This window comes from Rhincodon typus, chromosome 12 (assembly GCF_021869965.1).
Source record: "Rhincodon typus isolate 14 chromosome 12, sRhiTyp1.1, whole genome shotgun sequence".
NCBI lineage: Eukaryota > Metazoa > Chordata > Chondrichthyes > Orectolobiformes > Rhincodontidae > Rhincodon > Rhincodon typus.
In genome coordinates, this window is record NC_063343.1 from 67,068,473 (window position 1) to 67,083,238 (window position 14,766).

General features: G+C 37.8%; 1 protein-coding gene across 1 annotated transcript in view; it reads left to right on the plus strand.

Moving 5' to 3' along the window:
- Nucleotides 1-14,766, plus strand: part of LOC109910651 — a 115,236-nt gene that overhangs the window by 31,132 nt on the left and 69,338 nt on the right. The window contains exon 4 of the mRNA XM_048603498.1: nt 361-418. Within this exon, the coding sequence (XP_048459455.1) occupies nt 361-418 (58 nt within the window). The remainder of the gene's footprint in view (nt 1-360; nt 419-14,766) is intronic.

Consider the following 14,766-nt stretch of genomic DNA (forward strand, 5'->3'; position numbering starts at 1 on the left):
TTGCATTGATGAAGTACGCATCATTGTAGTTCCCTCTGTTTACCTGCTGGGGAGTTGTATAGCATGCACATTGAACTGATTTGAATCGGAAAAATATTTTCAGTGGCTGAATAAATTAACCGGTAACGTTGCATGTAACGAAAAGCTGTATTTCTGTTTTCAGAGATAGTAAGAACTGCTGATGCTGGAGTCAGAGATAACATAGTGTGGAGCTGGAGGAACACCGCAGGCCAGGCAGTATCAGAGGAACAGGAAAGCTGAAGAAGGGTCCCGACCAGAAACATCAGATTCCCTATTCCTCTGATGCTGCCTGGTCTTCTGTGTTCCTGCAGTTCCACACTGTGTTATTTCTGTTTCCAGGTTTCGTGCGTATGATTGATCGTATGGACGCACACATGAAACCATTCACGCTTTTCCAGTAATGAATACGTGGATCAAAAAATGACTCACAATTTCAGAAAATAAATTGTATTTCCATCAGGTTTGATATTGCACAGAGAGAAAAAAAAATAGAACCAGTCTCTGCTGTGCTGAACACTTGAATGAAAGCACTGATTTGTTGGTCACATATTCCAGATATTTCACATTTAGTTGCTTGCCGAGGCTCACAAAACTAACCTCGTTTTCTGTTATTTTTGAATACATGTCCAGTTCCCTCGTGAAAATTACTATCTAATCTCTTTCCAGAACATTTAAAGTTACTCAATTCCGGAAGATCACCCTCAGGAAAGAAATAAATCCTCAATTCACATCTAGATGCCCTGTGATGATTTCCATTCTGTCAGCACAAACAGACCCTTGGTGTTTATTTTATCAAAACTCTTCAAAATTTTGGACGAATTTATTAAATGTTCTTTAACCTTCTCTACTCTCAGAATGGTGAGAATCAGTCTTTTCTCATTTCTCCATACAGCTGAAACCGTCAACCATATACCTACCTAGTAAATCTTCTTTGGAAGAAAAACATCCAAAGCATTGTCAACATTCCGAAAGTGTGATGCCAAGTGTTGGCCACAATACTCCAGCTAAATTGTAACTGAGATATAGAATTATTATCTATTACATATTAAGTCTTTTTTGTTTATTCATTCATGGGATGTGAGTGTCACTGACTGGCCATTGACTTATTCCCCAGCTGCCCTTGAAAAGTCGGTGATGAGTTGCCTTCTTGAAGTACTATATTCCAGTCACTGTAGGTAGACTCATTATGCCATTAGGGAGCGATTTCCAGGATGTTGACCTAGTGACACCGAAGGAACAGTGATATATTTCTAAGTCAGAATGGTGAGTAGTTTGGAGGGGAATTTTTAGATGATCTTGTTCCCAAATATCTGCTGCCCTCGTCCTTCTGGATGGCAGTGCTTGTGGGTTCGGAAAGTTGTGTCTAAAAACGCTGATGAATTTCTACTGTGACCTTTACTGATAGTGAACATACATCGAAACATTACAGATTCCAGCACCTGCAGTAATTTGCTCCTACACAGAAACATAGGTCGCTTTAAAATGCTAAAAGATAAAAAGAAAGACATTACGTATTTATAGTATTCACTGGAAATAGAATGGCTGAATAGTAAAATTAAACCACAAAGCAAGAATAAAAAAAAGTACATTAAAATTGAAATTTAACTTCTATTAATCACTTTTAAGAAATGGCTCTAGTGCTCTGGCCTGTAATAATATAAACATTTCTGTTAGTATACCATTCCCACCAAATAACATTTCAATGTTTGCTTATATGCATTCCCTTTGCCGCATGCAATCATGACTTTCAGTTCCTTTACCTACATGTATCTACCGTATAATCGACACAGATCTAAATCTTCTCTCAGCAGCATTAAAAATAGTAACAATAAAAAAAGGCAGATACTGGTGATCCGAAACAAAAGCAGAAATTGCCTGTGAAACTCACACGTCTGGCAGCATCTGTGGAGAGAAAGAAGAGCTCCCTTTCTGAGTCCAGTAACTGTTCATCAGTACTGACAGCATTACAAATAAAGTAGTTTGTTGACTATGACTGTTGTCTCCTAACTATTCTCATCGAACACGAGTCTTCTGAGATCTTTGGCATGCTATGCAAAATAAGTTATGCCACTACCTTTGCTCTGTTGCATTGTTTATTGTGGTGTAGCTCACACGATTAACTTTTGTGCACTTAAATAATCGAAATGTCTGCAATTTTGGCTAATTTCTTTGTTTCCACAGAACTAGAATTTCCAAATCCAAATATCATTCCTTACTAATTCCCTTCACTGTCAACAAAGCGCTTCATTCTAAAATTGTGCGCAAATGCAGTTCAGCTTTCACATATTATTGGCTACTATTGGCAACCAGGTCTTCCTCTCCATCTCTAGTGTCTAGCAGTTTATTGGTTATGTGCTGCTGCAATTCTTGATGAGAATTGCATTTTGAGTCAACATGTACAAAGAAGGACAAATGTTTTGGGACAATTTACACCGTCTCTCCCTTGACGACTCTGTCAGGGTCAATCAAGCATTTGTATGATGAATATCGAGGTGTACCCCAAACTGATTTTCGAAATGCTGGTCTGAAACCAACGTAATGTAAATTATGGAGGTATGAATGTTTAGAAATGAAAATAAATGCAAAGTGGGTTATCAGTTTGCTGAATACCTGCGCCTGTAGGCTCCAGCCCTTCAATTTGACGACACATCTTGCTCACACGCTCAAAGGTTTGCGCCATACCTCTGTAATATGAGATGTAAAGTCCAGCTTAAACGGAAGGAACTGGTCTGGCACGTTAAAAGTTTTTGGACTCAACACTAACGTCAACAACTTCAGACCATGATTGTGCAGAAACTATGAGATGTATTTTTTTTTCTCATGAATACAGGTTGAGATAGAGATGCCAATCGGTCTACTCAGAGCCAATAGTTTGTGAGGCCTTGGGTTTTTGCACGTCGGAAGAATAGAAGCAGCCTGAATTGGTCATTTCAAGCTCCCCCGCCCAACCCCAAGAGACAGGACTTTTAGTTTTAGTTCTTCAGTAGCAGCTGTTGCTGAGGTTTTGAAAGTGGTTTTGGAAGCTGCATCATATCTCTCCCTGCTCCTGCCTCAATCAGAGATTTCTCTTGATGTTTTTCCTTCCAGACTGGAGAATTGTTTGTGAGACAATCCATTTTACTCAATTTTTCTTTGCCAAGAATGTATTAATGGGAAGTTACTGTGTTGGAATAATTACTGTTTAGCAGTTAAATGATCTATTATTCTGTTAAGTTTTCCAATAGGATTAAGTTATTCCAAATTCTTCTTCCTTTTGTTGTATTTTAACTAATGTGCCTGAATAACGTGTTTTGCTTCGAGACTGGTGGTTTGACAAATTGAATCGCATCAGAGTGTAATGCCTGGCACTTGCCTTTAAAGTAAGCAAAAGTTAGGATCTAAGATATCTTCTTAATACATTTTGAGGAGGTTTGGTTTGGCCGCGATGAACCGGGGGCTCCTGACAGGATTAAGGTTTTTAATTGCAGGTTTGGTTTAGGGTTGTTGGACTCAAGGGCAGTGAGTGGTGAATATTGGTGTTCTGCTTTTGAGTGTGGACTTTGGTTGGTTTAAACAGGGTGTGCCTTGTCTAATAATGGCTCGTTGAGTCACTAAGCGTTTCCTGGTGATGGAAGAAATAATTTAGAGTGTTTTACAGAAAGTGAGCAAGGCCAAGCTTTTGGAATTGACAAACAAACTGGAATTGGTGTTGTCTGTGTCTGTTAAAAAGGAGGGATGATTGTGGCAATCGCACAGCATTTAAAATTTTCAGGAATGCCATAGGAATCTATGGAAATGGCTAAAATTCAATTGAAAATGAAGCAGCTTGAGTTAGAGGGTAAAGACAAAGAAAGAGAAAAGAAAATGAAACAGTTTGAATTAGAATTAAAAGCAGAAGAAACGGAGAAAGAGAGAATTTTTGAACAGTCGAGTCTGGAACTGAAAACTGGAAGTCGACTTAAAATATCAGACCGAGAAGTGAAAAGCAGGGGTAGTGATGAGGACAGTGATGGAGAGTAATCTCATCGTAGGCAAAGTCTTGGTGAGGACATGTTTAAATATATCCAAGCATTGCCGAAGTTTGACAAGAAGAATGTAGAACCATTTTTCATTTCATTTGAGAAAGTGGCTAAACAAATGAAATGGCCAGTACCTAATAAAGTTGGTAGGTCGAACTAGTGAGGTATTTGCATCACTATCAGAAGAGGCATCAGAGGAATAGAATGAGGTGAAAAATGCCATCCTAAGTGCATATGAACTAATATCAGAAGCCTACAGACAACGTTTTAGGAATCTAAGTCGGGAACCTGGTCAAATGTACATTGAGCTTGAAAAGATCAAATGATGTAATTTTGATAGATAGATAAGGGCATTGTAAATAGACCAAACAGATGACACTCTAAGGCAGACGATCATTTCACAGGAGTTTAAAAAATCACCTCCTGAAGTAATGAGAACTCGTGGAAAAGCAGAGAGTTAACACTGCAAATTAACAGGGAGATGGCAGATAATTATGAGTAGGTTCAACAACCAAAGCTGGCTTCTGACATTAATTTCAATCTTTGAGGGAAAGAAATTGTGGAAAAGAGAAATCCTCAGGCAGGTAAAGGAAAAGCAGATCCCATTGAAGATAATAAAGAGAGTTTACCACATGGTAAAAAAGGAAACCCATGAGGGGGGAAGAGAAGTAAAAAGCTGTGGTACTATCGCTGTAATAAAGTTGGCCACATGAAGTTGCCGTGTTGATGGTTTAGAAAAAGCACTGAGAAGTCGGATGGAGGCAAACATGATAAGCCAGTGAGTTTTTTTTTCAAGTGGCAAAGAAAAACACAGTGGAAGCTAAAAAAAAAAAAAATCTGCAGAAGAATGTACAACCTGATCAGGGGTTCATTGAGAAGAAAGTGCCACATCTGTTTAAATAACATACTTGCATGGGTAAGGTTTACTCATGTATACCAGGAAGAGCAGGTGAAGAAATTAAGATTTTAAGAGTAAGGGGAGCAAGTCAATCTTTGATAGTGATATATGAGGAGATATGTAATTCAGAAGGAGTATTGTCAGAAAAAAAGTGGTAATATGTGGAATTCACGTTGAGAAGTGCAAGGTTCCATTGCATAAAGTGAGCTTGGAGAGTCCGGTGTAAAGTGGTGGTGATGGTAGGAGTAACAGCGATATTGTCGGTTCCAGAAATACAGATTATTCTTGGCAATGATATAGCTGGATCACAGGTTGGAGTGATGCCTACTGTGGTTGAAAGGCCAGTGGAAAATCAGGCAACTGAGGTGTTACAGGGCATATATCCTGGGAGTTTCTCCTGACTGTATTGACAAGGTCACAGATTGTCAGGTGGAAACAGGAGGAGAAATAAGGGAGTAAAGATAAGGACGTTGAAGTTCAATTATCAGGACTATATCTGATCAAGTAGTCGAGGAAAAACAAGAGCAAGTGGATGACAAAGCGAATGTTTTTATTTCAGAGAAATTGGCTGAATTACAACAGAAATATGAAAAGATATAGCAGTTACATCAAAAAAACATTCACAGAAGAAGAATCTGAGTGTATCCCAGAATGTTACTATCTTAAAAAAAAATGCCTTGATGAGGAAATGGACACCATCAAATATTCAGGCGGATGTGAAATGGGCAGAAATTATCAAGCTGTATTATCAGTCAGTTATAAAAATGAAGTGTTGTGCACAGTATATGAATTGCCAGTAAGAATCCTTTTGGGGTTAAGGAAATCTCAAGCTAAATACAAAAGCATTTTTATTGACCTGAAAACTGTATAAGGATGTGGTTGATTTTTGGCAGACACATCATACAGGTCAGATAATTGGGAAAACACCAAGCAGTGATAAAAACTGCACCCTTAATACACATTGCCGCAATTGAGGAAACTTTAAAACAGTCTTAATTGATTGTGTAGGACTCATATCTAAAAGAAAAAGTGGGAATCAGTATTCGTTGACCATAATGGATGTGTCGTCTAGATTTCCAGAAGACAGTCCATTACATAGTATCACAGCTAAAAGCAACGTAGAAGAGTTACTGAATTTTTGACTGGATAAACACTACCCACAGAAATAGGATCGGATCAAGGACCAATTTTCACATCAAAGTTATTGAAGGAACTTCAATGATTGGTTAGGAATAAAACAGTTCAAATACATTGCGTACAATCCAGAATCTTTGGGAGCACTAAAGTGGTGGCATCAACCTTTAAAAATCATGTTGAGGGCATATAGTCAAGACTATAAGAGGATTTGAATGAAGGGATTCCAGTTGTACTTTTTGCAATTAGGAATGAACCTACTGAATCAATTAAATTCAGTTCATTTGAATTAGTTTTTGGGGATCAGGCAAGAGGAATACCAAAAAAAGAAGCAATAGGCAAATACGAGTTCAGACACCACACATTTGGGTTATCTGTACAATTTTACAGAGAGATTAAATAGAGCAAGTGAGTTGGCTAGACAGCATTAGAAAATAGCATTGCATGTGATGAAACAGGACGCAGGCAAAAAAAAATCATAGTTTCGCTAGATGACGTGATAGTGTTACTTCCAGCCGTATTTTTATAGTAAAGATTTAGTAGTCCTTATCAATCAAAAGATAATTGAGTGGAGTGAACTATACAATATGAAGGCCAGATAGAAAAAAAAATCTCACAGAGTGTGTCATGTTAAAAGACTTAAAAGGTATTTTGATAGGGAAGAAAACTAAAAGGAGAACGTGTTACTGGTTACAACACTGCGTGACGAACCCAGTTCAGAAGATTCTGAATTGGACATTCCTCTAAGTAAATTGGGCAATGAGGAAGTTCTCAAAAATTGGGATGAATTATTGAGTTACTTCCAGAGGAAAATCGAAATGTCCTGAAAGAGTTGTGGCAATCACATGGGAAAGTATGTGTGAGTAAGCTGGGAAGTACTACTGTGATTACGCATGGTGTAAATTTTAGATATGCTGTTCTAATTTAGCAACATCTGTATAGACTTATCCCTCTAACATGGTTCAATGAGAGATTGGACCAAAGCCCAAAATATAACTGAAATGAGTTGCAGTGAATTGACCTCATCCATAGTCATGGTGTCAAAACCAGATGGTGTCTAACAAGTATGTGTGGACTAACGCAAAGTCAATGCAGTCACAAAATCTGATTAATTTCCTATTCGATGCCTGGAAGACTGTATTGAGAAGATGGGACAAGCAACTTACATTTGAAAGTTGGACTTACTTGGAGGATACTGGCAAGTATCTTCATCCGAAAAAGTGATGGAAATTTTAGTTTTTATGAGACCAAATGGACTGTACCAGCTTAAAAACATGCCATTTGGTATGAAAAATGTGCCAGTCACATTCAACGATGAACTAACAATATAATTTCGGGATCGTCTAATTGTGTGGTGAACATCGATGTTCTGGCGATTTTTAGTCACGCATGGAAGGAGCATTTGAAGCATGTATCAGAATTGTTTAATCAACTCTGCAGGGCGGGCTTGGTGATAAGTCTAACTATGAGTGAGCTTGCAATAGCCCAAGTCACGATCCTGGGACATCTCACTGGGCATGGAAAAATGGCATCATGGGATGCAAAAACAAAATTTACTGGGGAGTTTCCCATATCATCAACGAAGGGGGAAGTACTATGATTCCTCAGATTGAGTGATGGTTACCAGACGTTCATTCCAAATTTTAGCAGTGTGGTTGCTCCACTGACAAAGTTGTTGAAGAAGTGCAGAAAATTTCAGTTGACAGAGGAATACAAGAGGCAGTTCACAGCCTGAAATCTGCGTTAACCACTACTCCAGTGCGTAAGCCACGTCTAATTATACAAAGCCATTCAAGTTGGCTATTGATGTGAGTGATGTGCGTGTCGGAGCTGTATTCTCATAAGAAGTTGTCAAGAAGATAGAAAGATCTACTGTGTATTTTTATGGAGCATTGAGTAATCATCAGAAATCTTCAATGATCAAGAAAGAATTTGGTATTGCAACATTTCAACATGTATATTGCCAGTAATGTGTCTGAGACAATTGCATATACTGATCATAAACCTTTAAAGATTTTTGGGAAAAAATCTAAGCATAAACATTCCAGACTGTTTAGATAGAGTTTATTATTGCAGCCATTGAATTTGAAAATTGTTCACCTGGCAGGAAGCGAGAACATAATTGTGGACGCATTATCGTGATTTTGATGAACAGGACAGGTGTTTGGTGGTCGGGAAAAATGGACTGAAATAGAATGTAGTAGTGAATGTTTGCACAGTTCGAGACAATACAATGTACAAACATTGCTGTGTACTAATAGAATAAGACTAAGGTTTTTTTTAATGAAGTCATCTTTGCGTACTGATGGTTCATTTTTTTAAAGGGGGAGGTGTGACAATATTATAGTTTTAAGTGAAATACTTCGTCCTTTTTTAATGAGGAAAGATTGACACAGAGGTGCTGATAGGTCTACTTAGAGCCGATAAAGCTTTTAAGTCCTTGTTTTTTTAAAACTTAAAGCAAAATAAGCAGCCTGAATCGGTGGAGTCAAGCTCGCACTGAACCATGATTTTTAATTTTAGTTCTTCAGGCGCAGTTGTCTTAAATCTGAGTTTGGAAACTGCAGTACATCGCTGCCTGCAGCTTTCTCTCTCAGAGTTTTATCTTGATGTTTTTTCCTCCTGGAGTGGAGAAATGCAAGTAAGACATCTATTTTGCTGAATTTGCTTTTGCCAAGGGTATGTTTATGGGATGTTACTATATTGGAACACTGTTACAGTTTAGTAGTTGAACAATCTGATATTCTGCTATTTTTTTTAAAAAACAAATAGAGGTAGGTTATTCGAATTTCTTTTTTCTTTTGCTGTATTTTACGTATAGTGTATGGGTAACGTATGTTTTGCTTTGAGATTGTTAGCTTGATCAATCAAATTGCAACCAAAACGCAAAGCCTGGTTCTTGCCTTTAACGTAAGAAAAGGTTGGGTTTAAGAGATCTTCTTAATCTATTTTGAACGGGCTTGGTCTGATCCGTAACAGCGAACTCCATGCTTCATTCTGATTTTTCTTGTTGTGTCTGTTTTTGTTTGCAGTCAGAGTTGAGGTTTATTTTGTTATTCCTTGCTTATCTGGCTCATTGGTTCTACCGTTGCACATGTTAGCACTGTCTTTGCCTTTCTATTCCAACTTTAGTCTCAAGCTTCACTTACCCTCTACCCCTTTCCTGATCTTTCCACTTGTTCCACTTGACTCTCCTGTTTTTCAGCAGTATATAACATCCAGCACATTTCAATCTCCTTAGTTCCAAAGAGAGTCACAACGGACTCCAAAGCATAAATCTGATTGTCTTTTCAGAGATGCGTCCAGACCTGTGGAGGATTTTGTTTATGCCCTGACACTTTCTCCTTTTATTTCAAGTTCCTTGTTCGCTACATGGTAAAGAAGTAGTTGCATCCACCTCGAAGAGTTTCTACACTTCGTGCTGTTGCTAAAACGTTCTCCCATACCTTTATATCTCAAAAATCAACCGTTCGGTGTGTTCCTGACATGCCTTCCTTCACTCATGCTGAATAAATCTCTGATCACCCAATGCACTGAAGCTCAAGTCCAACACGAATGTAAGGGAATTGATATGTGGTGTGACATCCTGCCAATTTTAAAGTGAACAAATTTTTTCTATTATTTCGCAGTGATTTGCCCTCCTTCTTATTTCACATCCTGCTGCAGCTCAACAAAATGCATTTCTGACTGAGCTCCTCTGAATCACGCCTTTGTTACAAGCACTTCCCTTTGTCCTTCTGACGCCACTTAGCTCAGGGAATTGGCTGCAGTCCTTTTCCGACCTAGGTCGAACATTCTAAAATTTCTTTACTGCATAGTTTCATCTCTGCTCTTCTTAAGATCGTCAATAAAAATCTGGCTTCTTGAAGCAAATTTGTTGGGAACATTTTATAGTCTCCGTGTCTTTAGATCTTTCCAGTTTTGCATGTTTGTATGTTATATTCTTTGGGGCAACGTAAGAATTAAAATAACATCATCCCGAACTTTAATTTCCAACCTTAGTACACGTGATTCCCTTTAACTGTAGGTCTAATTAGTTTTATCAATGTCTGCTGAGATGTACTTTATTGTTGGAAAAAGAATTGCCCATGTCAAAAGCAATTAAAAATCCAGGACGTGTTCAATTATTCATTGAGATGACTTTCATGATAATTATTTTGATTAGAAAATTAATTAAAGTGCAGTTAGGCTAGTATTCAATGCCTTTCAGGTCTTTACCAGACATTTGAACGTAGAACTAGGGCAATGAAAGCCATTCGTGGATATTATGGTGCTTCCCGTGACATTTCTTCGTGCTCCAATTAAAACAAACGTAATCTCAAAGGTGTGCAGGATTGTTTCTACGCCTATAACTGGCAAAATATATATACTCTTTGTATGGCTCTCAAGTGTTTTTGTTGATAGCAATGCAATCTTTACAGTACGGAAATAATGATTTAAAGGCATCTGGCTCGTGTTGTCATGAGATATTGCCAAAGTTTTCCAACCTTATTATCCAATAAATTTACCTTGCAGATTCTGTGGAATATGACGAGGCTTGTGATGAACACTGATGCTGTGAGACAAGTAAAACAGTACAGACGAATTTGTAAAGAATTGAACTGAAAGGGCTCAGTGGTTGCGTCAAATCTCTAATTTGCAAGTGAAAGTGAAAGTGTGACATTCATTGTTTCCACTTGCAGGGACGTGTTCTTTCATGCATCATTCAGCTTGCTGACAATCAACGTTGTAAAGACTTCTAGTTCACTGCTAACCTCCAATCTATCTGAATAGTATGAAATAATTGTATTACTAATTCTAATTATCGAATATCCTATTAGTTCGTCAAATGTCTAAAAGAAAACTCAACTTCTTTGCTGTTTTGATCTGTAGCGGTCCTTATTTAAGTCTTATGACCAGAAATGAATAACGACATAGTTCAATAGAAGCATTTTGCGATATCGAGCCAAACTGGTGCATATGACCGTCGAGGAAACAATGTCCCTGTCACAGGAAATGCATTAACAGTGGAGAAAAAAGATATGCAATCAACATCTCAGAATTGCTGCATTAATCGAGGCGTACAGTTTTGAAAGATAACATATGGGAAAGTATTTCATCCGACAGGAAGTTCGATACCATGAGGACCCAGATACCTGAAAAAAAAACAGAGGTGACATCATGGAATTTTGGTCTGTCTGTCAGCATGACATATTATAGTGAACAAACTTTGGCAATCATTGGCGAGAACGAAGCCAGTGCCAAATGAACAATTGCCAAGTATGTGTGGTTATGAGTGGCATACCTCACATGAAACAAGTGGGCTTTGCGGATGGTTGTTTATATCCAATAAATATAAACCATTAAGCTTAACTGTCTGAGCACTATAAATGATTTCAAAGCGGTCTAGTTTTAAGAATAGTTGCTGCAGTTATTGGTTGAGGCTGTTTGTGTCGCTGCTTATCAATAAAAAGAAATGCTGCGAGAGATTGACTCCCTCCTCCGCCGGGAAAACACAGAACGGAATCAAAGAAGCAGAAAGTGTAAGTTAAGTATTCCAAAACAAAAACATAATGAAAGTTCGGACCTTTTAGTAAATGTAGCTTTGAGCACATACAAAGTGCATTACGCTGGGAGCCCAAATGACAATTTTGAATAGGGTTGTGGTGGAGCTCTCAGAACAATCCGGGTTGTTTAACAAATTATTTACAACAGCAGAATCGCATCAAATCATAAGCATACTTTTCTGAGGCTTGCAAGGACTATCTGTTTCAGTATGATGGCAATATTGCTCACTGTGAGTGGCCACTGGACCTGTTGTTTGCTATGTTCTGCCAATCATTGTGACGGTGACCTACGTGACTGGAATTACACAGGCGGTTAAATTCAAATTATATTACTCATTTGTGTGGTACGCAAAATGTAGTTTTGGCTTGAATGCAACTTCTTTCGTAGAGTAAACCACTTTTGAATTTACTGCATAGCAACAATTGTGTTTACATGGACTTTAAATGTACGCTGCTCTTTTCCCCCTTCCAATTCTAAGTAGTGGACACTGTGTTAACCTTAACATGTAATGAGTGTTTCATATGTTTCTAAAATTCTACGAATTTTGGGGTCAGTGTAACTTCACATTAACGATTTTACTTCACAGAATAAACGTCTAAGCTTGGGAAACAAAAGCGAATTAAAAACTTTGGATTAATTCACATACATAGTGATAATGCTAACGTTTTCAAAATAAATATTGGGCTAACATATACAGCAACTGAATTGAATTTGACGGAGTCAGATTGTCTCTGGTCTTTCAAAAATGCACTGAGCTGAAGTGGTAATTTCCAGATTGCATTTGGCACCCCAATTCACAAGATGGCATAGTTAAATGCATGCAGTATCTATTAGTGTAGGCAATGGTGTGATCGATATTCTCAGCCTTTAAGAGGGTATGTTTCCGGCCACAGCCTGCGACACACATGGAAATTTCTGCTTCATGAGGACATGTGATCTTGTGATTGTGCAATCTAGCCACTGGTCTCTAACATTTAGTCCAAGAGGGTTTTTCTTTAACTTTTTGCGTGTGACATTTTCCCTCAATGACTAATTCTACAATTCAAAATAATGAAATTAATAAAATATTCTATCACATCGTTGAGAATAATATGATTACATTTATCAAGCAATTTTCTGAATCCATTCACATTTCAAAGTGAAAACCACAGTTCTTGCTTGGAAATCCACATGACACACTGAATGGGAATTAGATTACAACATGACTCACTTCTGGATACATAATAATTAATGCTGCTGGGATTCCTTAGCAACTTCTGACAAGCTGTTCATATTTATTAGTGGAATTTTAAGGTGTACATTTCAAATTCTTTATTCAGCCAGCATTTTATGACGTAATGAAAAGCACAGTACGGGCGTTGTCATTAATGAGAGATCAAAAACCTATTCTCAAATGTATTTCTGTTATTTCCATACTTGTTTAAAGATTCGAGATATGCATACATTTCGAATGAATTGTTTTCTTTCTTGCACCTATATCAAAAATTAAGTAATTTGCTTCTCATTATGTGTTGCATTTATTTCTCATTTTGGTGATATTTTTAATACCCAAACCTACTTTATAACAGCTGTTAAATAGGCCAACGATGCAAACACATTCCCTATATTTAACTCATTAATTTGGAAATTTGATGAGTATAAAGTGAACTGATTTTAAAGGTTCTAATTGTCATCTAAACTTTTATTCTAATTCAATCCAATATTTTTAAAACTGTGTGTGCAAGAGAGAAAATGTGAGGTAAAGAGTGGGTGAGAGCAGCAGAGAGATAGAGACGACAAAATGTGTTCAGGAATCACAGAGAACAAAATTCACTTATTTTTATGAACCGTAAGAATGTTTTACCACAGCAATGTAAAATGCAAGGTTTTCCTGAACTCTTGCATACCATACAAGTATCACTTCTCAACAGTGCCAAAGACCATGTAACTATCAGTGAGACAAGATTTGATGTTACCACGCAGCTAATCGTACTTCTAATTCTCAGTCCAGGTTTCCCTCGACAAAAATGAATCATTAAAATCTTTTCACAAATCCTTTCACCATCCCACACCTCATTCTATGAAGCTCATGCAATTCATTTAGAATGTTATAGGAAATTTAGCAATCCCAAAACCTAGTTTGGCAACCAGTACTTGTGGAGTTCTGAAGAGATTCGATATCTAGAAAAGCACAGATACCATAATCGAAAACCCATTTCCCAACTCGTTATAGATAAGAACAATTATGAAAGGGAGGTAGGGACGTTGTCTTCTTACTGTCACTGGATGCATAAACAAGAGGATAAAGCTGATAATACTATGGCAGATGGTGACAAATGAATTCAATTAATTAGACTGAAATTATAGTCTAGTCAAATTGTGACAGTGAAATCATTTTTGATTGTCATAAAGCAAATTGTTTTGTGCTCTAATGGCCTTCAAGTTGCTCCCATCTGCTTCAGAGCAACAATAATCTGGGTGAACGTGAAAGAGCCTAGCAAGATAGTCACATCAAGCTGCCACATTGTCTGACAATTGGATCATCAACCAAGACAATGACACAATAAATTCTGCCAAATCGCTAAAGTCCTCTTTAATAACATTAAAACTGAATCAGGCGCCTCCTTGATGAGTCAAACAATAACCTGATATCATGAGTCTGACAGAATCATATCTTTCAGAGAAAGTACGATGTATTACCATCATCATCCACAATGTGGCGTCAAAGTAGTGCACAGTCGGCAGAACATCGCCATGTGAGAGGTCAACATTGAGTCTACACCACGTGAAGTCTAATGACATCAGACGAAACATGGGCAATGAAACTTCGCGCTAATTACCGCCTACTTGACACACACACCCCATAACCTTAACCAGAATTCCAAGGTCACATTCAGGCTGTCAATGACGTGGAACACACTCAGGCTGGAGGACATTAATTTCCATCACCAAAAATTGTTCTGCAGTGCACCCATTGTAACATCTCGTAGAGTCCCATGGGGCATAGCTCCTAAACTGGACTTGTGGCAAGGGGGTGAGGCAACCAACAGGATAAAAAATAAAACTCACTTGAACGTGTTACCATAAATCTACCTGCAGCAGATACATATATCTTTGACAGTACTACGACGGTATTAGGGTTTGTGACTATTACACAACCCATATGGAGATGAAGTGCCACCTTTACTT